Source organism: Meleagris gallopavo, chromosome 2 (genome assembly GCF_905368555.1).
Source record: "Meleagris gallopavo chromosome 2, MGAL_WU_HG_1.1, whole genome shotgun sequence".
Classification (NCBI taxonomy): Eukaryota; Metazoa; Chordata; class Aves; order Galliformes; family Phasianidae; genus Meleagris; species Meleagris gallopavo.
Window position 1 is genome coordinate 52108781 of NC_139405.1, and position 16887 is coordinate 52125667.

General features: G+C 36.3%; 1 protein-coding gene across 3 annotated transcripts in view; it reads right to left on the minus strand.

The window, feature by feature from the left end:
• Positions 1-1499: 1499 nt before the first annotated feature.
• Positions 1500-16887, minus strand: part of ADGRG6 (adhesion G protein-coupled receptor G6) — a 108766-nt gene continuing 93378 nt past the window's right edge. For all 3 annotated transcript variants that reach the window (XM_085217165.1, XM_085217164.1, XM_085217166.1), the window contains 5 exons: positions 15860-15971; positions 15281-15564; positions 11185-11286; positions 9062-9214; positions 1500-4471 (listed from right to left, as the gene is read on the minus strand). In XM_085217165.1, the coding sequence (XP_085073291.1) occupies positions 4293-4471; positions 9062-9214; positions 11185-11286; positions 15281-15564; positions 15860-15971 (830 nt within the window). In that variant the 3' untranslated portion in view covers positions 1500-4292. The remainder of the gene's footprint in view (positions 4472-9061; positions 9215-11184; positions 11287-15280; positions 15565-15859; positions 15972-16887) is intronic.

Below are 16887 nucleotides of genomic sequence, written 5' to 3' on the forward strand. Positions count from 1 at the left end.
CTTTCTCCCTTTCTCTCCCACAGCACTTCCTTTACCTTTTCACTTTTCCTCTTCCTTTCACATCCCCATTTTTCCTTTTCCTTGATTTTCTTTTCCTTAGCTTTTTTTTTTTTTTTTTTTTTTTTTTTTTTTTTTTTTTTTTTTTTTTTTTTCCTTTTCTTGCACTGCAGCGAATGTATGTCCTGAGGATGAGAGTGCCAAGGCAGGGCCAGGAGCACTCCAAATTATATGGAACAAGCAGACAAAGATTAGCTAAGCAGAGGGAAAAGCTTCTTCAACACAGCAGTGCCTATGGCTGCTCCACAGACTGGTTTGCATGACTGATTTACCTGATCTTAACTTCTAAGACCTTTGCCTCATTTTCTGACCCATATATGGTCATACATCGTCGTATACCAAAAATGTGAAACAAATCTTTATAGCACCTCCATGAATGACACTGATGTCCTGTAAGTCAGTAGCTATCCTTGTGGTTACATAGATATGTCTGAATATAGATCAGCCTCTCAAAAGAAACGAAATGAAGTGGCATTTTACATAACTCAATGGGTTACAGTAGGAAGCTGTTAACAGTAGAAGACTAAAATAAAATTGTTCTTGATATTTAAAAAGTGATGAAATGAGGAGAAAAATAAATCCACCCTCAAATGCTGCAAATCACTTCTTACAAGTTTTGTATCTGCAAAAATCCCACTTGAAAAAACCTGGACTTCTTCTCTCAGAGGGTTCTCTCACACCATTCAAATCACAGAGCCCAAGAGCGGTGTTCACTGTCCACAAACACACACAGACATGCTGCCCACGGACACACCATGCATCCATATTAATGTTCGTGTTTTGTTTTCATTGCCTTCTATAAATACTATCACTGAAACATCAAATGCTGTGCATTTCTGGGACAACATTAAAGTACAGGGAGCAGGTCTGACACGTTTCACTGAGTTTCCATGTTCTTTAGGTGTAAACATTTAAAGGTAGGCCATTAGTGTGTTGCATTTAATGTTTATGTATTAGTGTGCATATTTAATTGATCAGCTGACTACAGCATTATAACAGCAATTAGTCAAAATGTGATTACAGATTAAATCACATTATTCATAATGAAGAACTAAATTCATCTGGAAAGAAATATATGAATACAAAGAACTCCTTAGTTTTCAATCATTCATTTGTATTACTTCTCACAGCATATTGTCTCTTGCCTCGATGTTCCTTTCTTGCTATGACACAAGTTCTACCAAAAATAAATGAACTCACCAAACTTTCTGATCACTCACTGGATCTGACATCAATTTATTAACAAAAAGGAAAAGTATATTCTGCAGAATGCATTCCTTTTCTAAAATGGAGTTAGTCTTGCATATTTATTTCCAACATTTTGGCTAGACATGTACCTATCTCATGTTTAATAAATGCAAGATTATTTTTCAGAATTCCACTGAGTAATTTTTGCCATTAAACATTGAGAAAAAAAAAAAAAAAAGAAAAAAATTCAATCATTCACCACTAAAAAAAAAACTTTAATTATTTGGTACACTAACATCAAGAATATTTACTTGAAAATGTTTCTTACCACTTTAGTCCATCTTAAAACTGTTACACTATATTCCACTGACTAGTATTACAAATTATGCTGATGTTTCCTCATACAGAACTACAGTAAATTTTTTTTCACAAAGTGTTTGGAAAAAATAAAAGAAATTATTATTTCTCTCGTTTTCTATGGTGAAGCAGAAGCTAAACAATAACAGACGTAACAGAGCTAAGTATATCTGACATTTTTAACGTCACAAATAAATAAATATGTACAAAGGAGTTTACAGCATGTCAACTACAAAGTAGAAGCTTTACATTGAACTGAGAGCATTCCAGAGCATCTAACTGACACAGATATTTAAGATTACTACATGGTAGTAAAAGAAAAGAGAAAATCTTACTTCAGAAAAAAAAAAATAGTAGCTGTACATTAAACTGATAGTTAGATTACAGTCAGTCAGGATATTGTTTTTTTATCATATTTTACTAATCTATTATGTTTTATTATTCCTCTTTTTTTTTTTTTTCAGGAATGTTTTATTTTTCTTCTTTTCACTTCTGAACACCTTAATCAGGTAGAAATCTCACAGTAAGCTGCTATGTGAACACTATTACCTACAGTAGTTAAGCAAGTGGGATGATATATAAATTCAGTAAATGCTTGTACATAATCTCTCCCTACATAATTTCCTCTTTCAAAGATATCTGACACATTCATCCTTACTAATAATTACATGTTAAGTGTATAAGGTTGACTTTCATTCATACCACCATGTAAGTAAGTGTTTGCAGTTAGGAGACTGAGGTTTTGTTAAGGTGTGTGTAGCAACAGCAGTGTTTCTGGACAGAATACAGTTAGGACATACTCCTCCTGCAAGGTGTTTGCAGCCAGGGAAAATACTCCATTTGTGCGGTCACAGCATTAAAAGATCTCTGCACACAAAGATGCGTGCAAAGAGCAGAGAGAAGCACAAATTCACATCCCTAATCACTTGAGTATTCACCTGCTTAGCAACAGAACATCTCACAGAGTGACTTTCTGGTCATTTTCCCAATGCAGCTAATTAAGTATTTGCCTAAAAACACATTGGTAAAAAGAATATTTATTTATTTATTCTACTTTTTACCAATGTGTATATATATATATAAAGAAAAGAAAGAAAGAAAATTTCCACTAGGAGACGTTCTCCTCTGAAATCAGTAATTGAGAACACCTTTGAAGTTCTGGCCCTTTCTTTCTGTGACAAGTGCACATGTGCAATAACAACTTTTAGAACACCTGGCAAGGAGTGAGACATGCTTCATGTACTTCTGGCAGACGTATTCACAAGCTAACATGTCACAAATATATAGACCTTAAAACGAGTAAGCATTTTATGCTCTTGTCTGTTGTCTGCACATACAATGAGATCAGTGTAATGACGTACACAGTACAGCAATGCCAAAATTCCTTCCTGTTGCCTCAACACTGTTTAAAATTTGTGCCTCCAACAACCTCAAGCTAGTCAGCCAATGCAGGGGCAGGAGAGGGATACTGATACTGATTGTGTCATGTGCCAAGAATGATATCATTTATTTATTACTGGTAAACGTAACTCAGGTTATGCTAATGTTGCAAAGCCATCTGATGGAGATGCCTATACATACAGCATATCTGAAGTAGAGAGACTGGCAAATGAACCTGTGGGATCACAAAGTATTAAAATTGTATTCAAGTTTACCACTGTTTGCCTTTCTTAGATTGTCTGTAGTACACATTGTTTCCTTTGTAATATTGACTGGGTGCATATTATAAAAGTATATGTGGAGAAAAATCTAAATATGTGTTTATGCATTTATATATAGATTTTTTTCTGTTTTGTTTAGCAAAAAATAAGACTGCACACACTGGAACAAACATTGCATAATAAAAGTTGCAATGGGAGATGCTGCTTTTCCTATATGCTGATCAATAAACATTGAAACATGATTTTGCGTAAACTTTGGATTTATCTTGTTCTGCACCACTGTAGATGTATGCTGCCATACATATCTATAGGCTTAAAATTTGCAAAAGATTTACTAACAGCCTACAGGTCTTCCTCAGCCAGCAGATCTATGTAGTAAGAGTGTTTATATGTATTTGTTTTCAGAATAGCCTGAATTTACAGAACATACAGTTTGGTAAGCATGATTAGGTCTATTTAGTAAAAAAATGTTTTTAAAAAATTCCTTTAGTGTTTTATTCACTTACCAAAAAACGAAAAAGAAAAAAAAAGAAAAAAAAAGAACAGACAGCATTGGACAGTCAATAAGGAGAATAAGGAGAATCTAACAAGTGCTGTAGGGAAAATTCATGTTTTTCAAAAGAAATAGACCATCAGTAAACTATTAGGTAAGAGCTTGTCTGTACTGCACGATGTCTGCTATTTTCTCCAAGACTCAGGATATGCTTCTGTTCAGACTGTATAATTTGGAGTTAGGCTTATAGCTCTTCTTCTGTCTTAAAAAAAAATATTTACACAGGATTATGATTAACTGTCCTGGTGCCATGTTGGTGGGCACACTCTGTAAAACAGCTCAATATCATGGCAGAAAATTGTCTTTCCTACAATAGGAAAAAGGTGAAGAAATTGGTCCACAAGTGGAATCTGTTTATAAGATAACATTATAAACTGGAAAAAATAACTGGGCAGGTCACATTGCAAGATATCCAGTATTCTTCATTCCAGGCAGATTTTTTGGCTTCATTTAGTTCGAAGAATTCAGAAGTCCAGTTAAAACTTTGTGCTGTGACTGAATGTGTCAGACATGATGATATTTTTATAAAAGTTGTCAGAGTGAGGATTGCAGTATCCCTTGACCTTGTCAATAACCTGGTGGACAGGGATGATTGATGTCTGCTCTCCATCCTCTTGGGCAAATTTTGAAGATGGCTTGTCAACAAAAATATTCTCTAGGAAGAGGAAAAAGAAACAAGAAGTTAGGGCTTCTTAAGCAAACTCATATTTTAAGAGGTGTGTCACTCCCACATAGATATGCCTTCAATTGCCACTACTGCTGAAAGAAATTACTGCCCTAGGAGCCAGCAAGTAACTTTTTTTGGCTTGGCACTACTTCTAACTTCTTTTCCAGGGTCTGTTTTGGTGATCAGGCTTCTCAGGTCTCTCTCAAAATTATCCACTATCCCTTTGCCTAAAGTTCTGTCACTGCCCATTAATATGTTAATTTAGTTTTTGATTCTTACAAAGTACTAGAAGGAGGGGAATGTCCATAAAATATGGCATCTCCATTTAATAAAGTACTGGAAAATGACCTTAAATGGTTTTAATTATTTCACTTGTGGGAGTTATTATCTGTGCATAGGAATAATTGCAGAATGTAACATATGACTTACTCTTAAATCAGATAACCAGAACCAAAACTGGACTACACTCTGCATTTACATAGAATAAAGTTGTATTTTCCATTAAAAAAAAGGACAATACAGATTGAACAACTATAGGGATCAAAAGATGCAGAAAATCCACATCTTTTCAAAGTTTATGTGCTACATGCCGATGGAGGAGTATAAGAAAAATAAGGAATAAATAATTTCCAGTAAGGCAGTTTCCAGCAGGGTAGGGGAAATCTTTAGAGGCTAACAGAATTGCTATTCAGAGGATGGGCAGTAGGTAGAGCTCAAGTAATAAGCAATGAGAAACAGAGACTGTAACTCATTTTCTCAAGAACACTGCCTTAATGAGCTTTCTTATCTCTTCCACTGTAGTGAGTATGGCTGGAGGTAACTCTCAACCCAGGCAAGGCTTAGGCCATCATAAGCGTATAGCAGAATGGAGGATTCTGTGCAGCAATGTGTTCTATAAGTGGAATTTTTGATGGCTGATTAGAAGACTTAGGTGAAATCACCCTCAAAAATTCCTTAGTAAAAGATCATTTAAAAACACAGCACACAATTTAAAATTAGATTTCACACCATACTTGTCTTCTATATAAATGAATTGAAAAAACAAACAGAAAAGAAAACACCCCAAACAAGAAGTCATGATATCAAACCATAAGGAATTTTACAGTATAATGCATTGCATGAAAGAGAAATGGATGGCGGAGCAAGAAATCAAAACAGCCTCACTCATTACAAAAAGAAACAGGCATGTTCAGGCATATCAGAATGATTTTTTTCAAAGCACGCAAGAAAGTCAATGAACTGCAGAAAGTAACTCCATGTCCAATAGTGAACTGCTGGGTACTGTGTGCCTCTCAAGTGTATGTATTTACAAGCCAATGGTATTACATTTTGGAGTTTTTCTACATATTGAGTAATTTATTACGAAGATAAAAAATTTAAATCTTAGTCTTTAGAGAAAGTTTTTAAAACTCTTGAAAGTTTCACCCTCCACCTACCACCCCTTCACAGGACATCATTACATTGTTAAACAGCTATTTCCTTATGAAATTTGCTTGCATGGGAATTATGTAAATTCTTTGAAACCAGTGGAACTGGTTTTTTTCCTTTCTTTCCCTTCCCTTCCCCCCCTATTTCCCCCCTTTCCCCTTCCCTTCCCTTCCCTTCCCTTCCCTTCCCTTCCCTTCCCTTCCCTTCCCTTCCCTTCCCTTCCCTTCCCTTCCCTTCCCTTCCTTTCCCTTCTCCTCCCTTTCCCCTTCCCTTTCCTTTCCTGACCACCCTTGCCCACCCCTTCCCTTCCCGCCCTGCCCTTTCCCACCCCTGCCCTTCATGCCCCTTCCCTTCCCTTCACGTCCCTTCACACCCCTTTCCCCTCTGTCCTCCTCCATCCCTTTCCTTCCTTCCTTCCTTCCTTCCTTCCTTCCTTCCTTCCTTCCTTCCTTCCTTCCTTCCTTCCTTCCTTCTTTCCAAACTGAATGGACTTCAAAACAGAGCTAAAAAGAAGTAAAAAGAAGTAAATAAAGAAGCAAACAGGAGTTGTACCACTGAATTCTATGCAGAACTAATTTTGACTTCTAATCCATGGAAACATTGTATACAGTATTTAAGTACTATCTACAACAAGTTTGCATTAGGCTCATAGACAGCAATGCCACATGGTGCAAAAGTGATTTCTTTTGTCTGTCTCAAGTGTTACAAAATGTGCTTTCTGGATTCAACTGGCAATTTACAGTACAACTTCCAGAATTCCATACTTAGTCATTCCAATTCATTTTGTGTGGCTGGATATGAAAGAACAGTAGCTTCTAGTCATTCTAAAATCTGTAATGGCCTCTGACCAGATATACTGCATAATTCCTATTTTTAATATAATTCATTTTTTAAATCTCCAGATTTTTTTCTAGGTATGTATCAGTTTGTTTTTGCTTTTTAATATATGCTTTGTGTATGGTTCTTCAGTGCTTGATCTCCTTTCCCCAGAGTACAGTATGCAAACATTAATATCAGGACATGGTCTGTTTTCTAAAAGAGCATCTTCCAAACGCTTCATGCACGATGCAGAGTGCAGAAACTCAGAGTCTGAAGCACGCTTATCTTTTGATTCAGCATCAGTGACGCAAGATGTAAAAGTGAGAAATAAGCAGTGATTCTGATAAGCAAAGTCCTTTGTGCCAATTAGGGCATCATGCAAATGGCAGCCCTTCACCCTGTCCAAACCATGCATCTGACAAAAGCAGTTCTCACTTTACCTGTAACACTCCACCAGTGGTGAGGAAAGGGCCTTAGAAGACATTATCTATACCACAAACACATGAATGCCTGTGTCAGTTCCAGGATGCACATTACAACCATATTAACAAGAGCTACCAAGACATGTAGCTATTACACTATTTACCTGCGATGTAGCTAAGGCATCAAACCAAGAAGTTGAGCTGTACTGAAAATGAGAACTATGAACCTTATTTTCTATTGTTTTAGAATTCTGAGAAGATATATTGGTATTTAAAAACTCAACTTCAAAAAAAAAAAATATTGAAATATATAAAATAAAATACAATAAAATGTGTATTTTCAGAGTTCAAAGCAAAATATAAGGAAATTAAAAAAATATTGAGAAAACTGTGGTATTCCCTTAACATCCACTAAACAATCACAAGCTACGAAAACACGATACAGTTACAGTACTAACTATCCTTCAGGATATAATTTATGCATGGGATTAAGCTCACTACTTTTGAAGAAAGAAAGGATCAGGCTCCTAAGTTTCTTCAAACTTAATTCTTGTCTGGAACTGCTTTAATGTCTGGCTTCAAAACTGCGCTGCAAAAACTCCAGGATGAAGTCACTTTGGTAGTCAGACCAATTAAAAGCCCTGAGCCCAAGAGAAAACATCTATCTGCAATGCTGAGGGCCTATTTATTGATTCTACATGAGTACCAATGGGAACTCTCTGTTGGCAGATCTGAAGATATTTTGCAGCAGCAAGGGCACAATGTTCACCTCCTTGGTCATGTCAGACAAGTCCACAGGAACAGCTGAGGTAGGGAATGCAATCTTAATATCTATTAAGTTAATAGTACAGATTTCTAGACAAAAATTGTTGTGTGCCTAACTGAATCAGGAAATGATCATCAACAAAAATAGGAAGGTACTTTCTGGAGAATATGCTATGTAACTAGAAGGAAGACTGGAACATCAGAAATGAGATACTGGGGACTTCCAGTAAATTCATATAATTCATTTCTAGAAAAGTGCTAACAACATACATTTTAAAACAAGAAAATAAATCCCCTTGGGTTAAATATGTATGTAGATTTTATTTCTGCTACATTTTAGGAGAGGATTCTGTGGTAATTTTATGTGACTATGCGACAAGACAACATGAGTTAACAAAAAATTCAGTAACAAAAAACGATAAATAGTATTTCATCAGATATTTAGGTGATTTTTTGAAACAGTTTGATACAAGCAAACAAACTTGCAAATCATTCTAGTTCCTCTCTTTTTGTATTCCTTCAGAGTGTCCTTAAAATAAGCACATTTTTACAGCATGAGTGGAATACTTTTTATACTACCTTTTATTACATACACTGCTGACGTCTGAATAGATAAGCAGTAAATACTGCATGCTATTTCTAGGACGGAAAAACTGTGTGTACTCTGGGAAAGCGGTATTAATTTCCAAGCAGCTTCCACTTGTTTCTTTACCCATGAATGTGCTATAGTCAAATGGAAGCAGTTTTGCTGAGTGAATCAACTGAGGACTTGGATTTGGAATACTTGATTCCTATTTCCAACTGTGCTGCTAGCTTGCATGATACCTTGGATAACAAGCGTCATCCCTATGTGCTTTGGTTACTATGTGTTTACAAAAGGATAACTGAACTTATCTTCTTTTATCCAGAAAGGGGAAAGTGCTATAGAAAAAGACTGAAACATACTCAGATCAGAACTATACGTGAGTTGTGTTGCATATTTAGTTAAGATTATTATTAAACAATAACACACATATTAAAAACACTGCAATAATAAAAATTAGTGATTTTTTCTCACATTAATCTTTGGGTAGAAGTCATTAGTGTACCTTTAACACAAAAGTAAGTATCCACAGATCTACTGTGTTACAGTACAAGAACTCACCTGTATGGCTACTTCGTTTGCAATATGTATTTGTTGTAGATTTGGATTTGGATGTCAAGTATGTTGAATTGGAGCCAATGGAACTAGATGATAGGGATTTCCCAAGATTATCAGAACTCTTCTTTATGATATTTGTTGCTGTCTTGCTCCAATCTGAAAATGATTGAAAAGTTTAACATAGATAACTACTATCAGTAATTGTACTAAATGCCTAATGTATTCAGTTACATACATTTCAAGCATTAGATGCATTAGGAGCATTTACAGTAGTCTTACTGTTCAAGCGGCTGATCTGCTGAAGTAGATAACACACAAGCAATTTGTACTTGCTGTTACAGAGTTTTGCATATTATTGCACCATTAATAACAATGAGTGATAATGGTCACATAGTATATCAAATTTTGGCAGAACCATTAACACTACAGGCTGTTGTGTTGGAGCAATTTCAGAAATTAAATGAATTAACTAATACTAATAAAATTGGTGAAAAATGACAATGAAAATCTTGTCATATGTTTCCCAATACCAGTATCCTTCAGAATAAATGAACTACTATTTCTGCATCATATACTTGCAGGTAGATATGAGTAGTTTCACACAGTGACCTTGGTTATCATTCTAATTCACTATATGTACTACAGTGAAAATCACAGAAGGCATATAATTAACGTGGTTTGCTTTAGCTCTGGTTTAAATCCAGAGAAGGCTTTTACCTCAAAATGTTGCTACAGTGTATAAGTTGCTACTTCTCTGATTTAGCAATGAGACTGCTGCAGTGTTTGTTTCTTTGCTTAATCATAACATGCCCTGAAGTTCACTTCAATCAGATAAGAATGCAGGATCACATTTAGCTCACTGCTCTGTCTGCAAACCCTGTCAGATTCACAGAGAATAAAACCAACCAGACGTGATGGCCTGGCTGTAATGACAGCACATTAATTACATCACAAACATACTTGAATCCTCCAGGTTTTTATTTCTATCATCTCCACAGGCTGCCCAACAGCAGCATAAAAATCTGGAAGTAATTCGGTCTATCTGTGTTTTCCAGTTCAGAAGTTACAACACGAACCACATGGAAACTGAACTTAAGAAATAATTTGGATGCCTGTTCAGAATGAATTCATTTTTCCTAGTTTGTATTAACTCTTTGAAATCATGACTCAGACTTTTTTACTGTAATGAAAGCATAAAAGTTTCATAGTCTACAAGTTTACACTGAGAATGTATCTCCTAAACAAAACTGAACATGGCAAAGCTGAACTCTTGATGGCAAAGCATTTGCTTATAATTTTGAAACAGCATATGGATATCAAGACAGGAAGGACACTGAAGTAGCTGGAGCACTGCAATAACTCAGGATGGGCTGGTTTACCTCAACAGGCAAGGAGATCATGCCACTTTATATTATCTGTGGAATTGGATCACAGTTACTGAGCAAGAATTGTGCAGTCCAAAGCTATGAAATCATATATAGCAAAGGAGGACACAGGAGTCTAACATCATCCAAGATGGCCAAAGGTTCAGGAGACACTCTGAAGTGCCCAAATAAGCTGCTGCAAAGGATAGCTCTAGCAGTGTTCTCCTTCCACACAGATGAAGATGAACATCACTTCTGGAACCTAACCTGATTTCTGCAACAGGAATTTCCTGAGTCTCTGCTGCTCTCTCTCATTAACATGGTGAAGGGCAGAACAGTTTCAAATGACTTTTTTAGAATCAATCTTCCATCAATCCAATAGTCAACAATTTAGTCAGCATAATTTAGTTAGCAGGGAAAAAGGATTAGGATTAGTTTTTGAATGACAGAATTTGACTGTCTGGACGTTTATTTATTTTTTTAAGGCTCTAGAAGGCCTTCCAAAACCATGTGTGTAGCACTACAAAATTCACCAGTTGACTTCAGTGGAAAACTGGAAGAAAAGTTTTGCGATTTTTTATGAAGTGATATTTGAAAAATCCCTTGGCAATTGTTGTTTTTGAGGTGAAGTGATATCCTATGATTAATCTATTTTTCAACATCTCTGGTTTATATGGTATTATATTAAAAACAACATAGAAGCTGGTTGCTTGGACTTTTCCAGACTACTGCATAAAACAAGGAACCATGACTTGTTTTTACCTGAATTGTCTGCCAGTCGGAATCTGCCGCAACATAGATGTCTCCTCCATTGTTTTTGCACGTTTTCTTTCATTGCGCAGTGGAATACAAATATAAATAAACCTTTAACAAAAGCAAATAAAACATGTATTCTAAATGGATAAATAGATTGTCTAAAATCTGATAACAAAAGACTATGAAGTACAAGCAAAGACAAATCTTGTCATCTATCCACATGCCTCATTTAATATGTTTGGGAATTAATTAAAGCTTTCCCATCCTGTTGCTGCCATACAAATGTCTGGAGTATCAGAAGAGAGAGATGAGAGCCCTTTAATTGACATTCATATTCAGCTGATTCATACCCAGCTCACTGTGGATCTTTTAATTATGTTTTGGCTTAGATGGAAATCATTAAAAGATTTTGTCTTTGAACTAGATGAAAACTTTGCACTCAATGGGACTGCAAGAGCCAGACTGCAAAGTAAATACAGACTCTGTTTTGTTAGCAAAAAGATATTTCACCTCCTCCCATTCTATATCCACAGTGCTGTGGGCTGTATACATTCATAACCCGAAATCCTGAAGTTGGCACTCAAGCATGCATTTAGATTTACACGTATCACATGAATGTACTTGAAATGATTATGAGAATGGTAAGAATATGTTTGTAAGTACTAATTAGGTGTCCATATATTTTTGAACAAAATTACCTGTTTTGTGCATGCAACGGCAATAAAAGAATTTAAGAATATTTTCATAGTTTTCACTTTTTTAAGAAATAAAGCTATTTACATTCAAGACAGAAGTTGGGCATCTACCATGGGGTAAATCGGTATCCAGTAGGGCATAAGGTACAAGTTAATCATCCTACAGAGATATTTTGGAGCTAAATATAGCACTTGGACATCTCTTGTGCTCTTGGCACTCTCAGGCATCAGCTGTGGAATCTTCCATCCTTCCCTGTCCTGGTCTGTTCTCATTCTATTCTTATTCCCTGGGAGCCAGCCAACATAAGGCTGAACACCTGATGACAAATGTTACTACCAAATCCCGCATGATTATATCTTAAAGGCAAATAAATGCAAAAAATAAATCAATTAGGCAACATAGTTAAGTGCCATCCTCAAAGACTGCTCTTTAAGATGTTCACAGAATCACAGAATGGCCCGGGTTGGAAGAGACCTCAAGGGTCATGAATCTCCAATACTTCCCACGACAGGCAGGGTGACCAACCTCCACATTTAATACTAGACCAGGCTGCCTAGGATCCCATCCAACCTGGAGTTGAACACCTCCAGGAATGGGACATCCACAACCTCTCTAGGCACCCTTAGACTTAAGGTTCCAGCACCTTACCACTCTCATAGTAAAGAACTTCCCCCTCAATCTTCAACGTAAATCTTCCCTCCCTCAACTTTAAACCATTTCCCCTTGTCCTGCTGTTATCTACCCTTTCAAAGACTTGGACCCTCCTGTTTATAAGCTCCCTTTAGGTACTGAAAGGCTGCAGTGAGGCCACCCTGCACCCTTTTATCTGGGCTGAACAAGCCCACCTCCCTCAGCCTGTCTTTGCAGGGGAGGTGCTCCAGTCCCCTGATCATCTTCGTGGCCCTCCTCTGGACCCCCTCCAACATACGCTAATGGCTCACTAAGTTTCAGCTGGTAAGAATGCAATGGCAGGATATAGGATGGAAAAGCAGATCTGGTACATAATATTATCCTTATCTCTAGCAGCCTTTACTTGTTCAGAGAGGTGCAGTTGTCTGTACCCCAAGTACCTCTTAGGACTTCTGCATTACTACCAACTTATTAAAGTGATATTTAATTAAATTGTGGTGAATTTTTGGAACATTTTGAATGGTTAAAAAAGAAAACGCTGATGTCTAGAGTATTACAAAATAAATGCACTGCATTAAGTACTTTGCCTTTGCCCTGTCTGGGCTTGGCCTCTGAAATGTTTTTCTCTGTATTTCATTATTCATTAAGTTTACAATGTGCTTTAGTAACACAGCTTTGGTTTTGTTTCCCAGAGACAAATCAGACCCTAGGCTTGGCTCTAGCTTGGCTCTAACTTGAAAGTATTTGGCTTGCCCAGGCATATATAAAATGAGCAGCCAAAAAAGAGATGTTCCCAGATTTTTTACTCTAAGTGTCAAAGAGAGAAAAATCATTTCCTATGTAGATGTAATAGCAAAGTACAGTAACACCAGTAGTTGCAGCACTGTACTGTTTTCACTGCCAGTGCACGGAAAACTAGGTCGATGGAGGCTTCTGGTACAGCTTGAAACACTAGCATAGATTTCACAAACATGAGAGAGAGAATAGACATATTTATGGAAGGCTCAGTAATTAAGCTCATACTAATACTGATGAAAGACCTCCATACTGAATTATTTTTGGATGCTAGAAAATGCTTCCTGATACAAATACTTAATTTTCCTATTTCATCCTCTTACTTCTAGGTAGATGCGTGCTGCACCAGTTATTGGTGATTTGAGATGTTCTTTTCCTGGTTTCCTTAGCTTTGCCTAAAGCTAAAGACAAAGCAATAAGCATTTTCAGATACAGGATTATTATTTTCCTATGCTTGTTATGACCTGTATGAATGTATACTATGCCATCTTTGTTACTGCAATCCATGAAAAGCACATCGCTCATCTTCTTGTGTTTACTCCTCAGGGTTTTTGGTTTCATCTTCTGACCTACTGTTTTTCCATTTGTCAGTGCTATTACCCCACAAAGACTTAAGCAGTGGTGGTCAACCTTGAGTGCACTCTGCATGCACATGCTTAATTGATTGCAGTGGAAAATCTGGTTAAAGAATACTTGTTGAATTTGATCCTTGGCATGCTCTTCAGAGTTTTAATCTTTTTTCATGTTCTTCCCATGCTTTTAATCTCTCTAGGCCTTTCTGAATTTCTGACACAGACACATTACAGCAAATACTTCATTATGCGCCTAGGGGAGTATCAGACTTTGTCCATTGGAAAAAAAGTCTTTAGTAAAAACACCACATTCAAACAATTTTTGCCATTTTGCCTAGCATTTCAGGTTGAAACTGAACCAAACCAAAACTGACAACATCACTCTCTTTCCACGAAAGCTCAATAAATCTTTTTAGTGCAATAAATATATCTCAACCCTAACAGATAAAAACCACACAGTGTTACATTAAGTACTTCTTCCATTAAGGGAAGCTGTTTTGCTGATCTTGGGAAATTATGTATTTTTTTATCTCAGTGTTTGTGTGGCATAACACATGCTCCTCCAATGACATCCTTGGGTTTACTTTTTGTTATGCCTTTTTTCTTTTTCCCTGAATAAAATTATATTTTTCATTTTAATATGTGTGGTTTAACACATACCCCTCCAATGACCTTTGTGGGTTCTCTTCTGTATTAATGAGTAGGGTAAGCAGAGATGGAGATTCTTACACCATTTGGTACAGAATAAATCAGCTCTGAGCTGAAATTCTTCTAAATGTCAACAATATGATTCTGTAAACTATAATTGATTGCAATTTATAGCATTTTTCAGAAGAGTTAACCACACTGGAAAAGTAAAATATTCAAAACTTCAGCAAAAGTAAACAAAAACAAACCGCCTACAACAGTCACTGGATTTTCCTTGACGAACCAAATAATATAATTTATCTCTGTGCTATCTCTCCACATTGACACAGGACTGGATTTTTCTTTATGAGCTTTTCATGGCTTAATAAAATAGTTATGAGCCTTACAAATTCCCTACAGGAATAAATAAAGGAAAGAGACTTCCTATATTTGTTGTAATCAGTGAAAGGAAATGTTGAAGGTCATAAAGAATCTATCAGCAGAAATCACTGCAGACTGTTAGCTAGGAATAGTACTATTTATAATACTGTGCATTTTATTTAAAAGCCCTTGAAATGTTAATTGATCTAGCAAAGACCTTCAACCCATATGTTGTAGGTACAAGTGTTCTACAAAACGGTAAACTAATGATGTTTCAGTATCGGAGCAAGATCCAGAGAACTTAGATCTGAATTCCCTAGACGGATCACTGGATGTAAGGTCTCCCAGAACAACAATAGCTCAAGTATTGTTTGTTCACAAGAAAAAGAAATTCAGCTTACCTTGCAGTGAATTGAAAATGGAAAAGAGGTATAAGAAGGGCAGAGTCAAGGGACCCCAGGCGAAAAAGGCAAAGCCCCATGTCATGCCCAAGAGGAAGGTCAGGCTGACCACACTACGGAGGTTCCTCAGGATCTCTTCCTTTAGTGTTCGATTAGTTCTTTTCCCATTCCTCCCACAGATCTGCACCATCACTACTACAAACATGGCAACATTCAAGAGAAACATGATTCCAAAGTATCCGGCACAAGTCACGTAAAAGACAACCTTATTCTTGATCCAACAGCTGTAAAAAAAATTACAATCATTTTTAGGTAGCACAAAACATCATTTATTTAACTACAAGTAAAATCTGTCTACATCTGGTTTCTCTTCCACAGAGCTATAATTTCAAATTAAAAATTTCAAATTTCAAATGAATTATTTGAAATTCTTTGCACTTCAGATTAAAAAAGTTTAGGAGACAATTCTGTCCATTTTGCTTGTTTTATTCACACGTGACTTTTCCAAAACTATCTAGATAATGCTTTTTCTTTTTTCTCCATGCTAAATGTAAATTGTAAGAGATTATAAATACTTACAAGTCGTCTCCTTGCCCAGTAGCATCTCTGCCGTACAATTCTTTGCCATAAACATGACTTGCATTTTTATTTGTGCTCGCTAAAACAATTGCTATTACTAGAGCTGGCAAACCTGTAATACAAGAACATTGTAGTTTGCTCTCAAATCTCCTAAACTTTCAAGATTACTGCGCAAAGCTAAATTATCAATGTTTCGAACACTAGTGCTTTAATAAAGAGTATCCCGAGGTAGTTCTATGTCAGAAAACTACATAAAACTATTAAATGTCCTTTCTTTAGGTTAGAAAATGCTATATTAGGATGTGACAAGGTAATTCTCTCAAAGCACTTGCACACAAGCTCTCATAATGAAGGGAGGAGACTAACAAATTACTGAAATAGTAAGATCAAAGAAGAGTTGAGATTGGGATATTTTTGGAGGGACTTCTTTCCAGAGATGCTGATGTCATTTAAGAAGGATGAGGAACCAGGGAACATGAAATCAAACCTATAATTTCTCTTCTGCTTCTCTCAGCTGAAAATATCTTCACTTTTCTAAAACATTAGATGCCCTTAACTTCAATGTCAACAAAAAAAAAGAATAAAAAAGAAAAAAGAGGACTATTTCTGTTTTGTTAATATAGTAAAAAGAATATTTTGGGAAAATAATAAGAAAACTATGTGGAAGAAAACTATGTGCAGAGGGAGATACAGCTCACATGGAGCAAATGTACTTTTCCTGACATGCCTTATTTACATGTCTTATTCCTGCAATGACAAAACAGATTCAAAGGGGGAAGAGGTTAATTTGCTTTTCCTACCACTCAGTCCATGTCCTCTGCTAATGTTGCCAAAAAGGATGCTAGCTGCCGATGGAAAGACATCAATTACCAGCTGGACCGAGGTCAGTGCTCTAGTCATGAGGTTAATGGTTTTGTATTGTACTGTATTATTTCAAACACAATATGTGCTTTCAGACAGAAAGCACAGATTCCTGATATTAAAAAAAATGAAGAATAAAAGCCTTTCTGCTTGAGTCTTACAGTTAT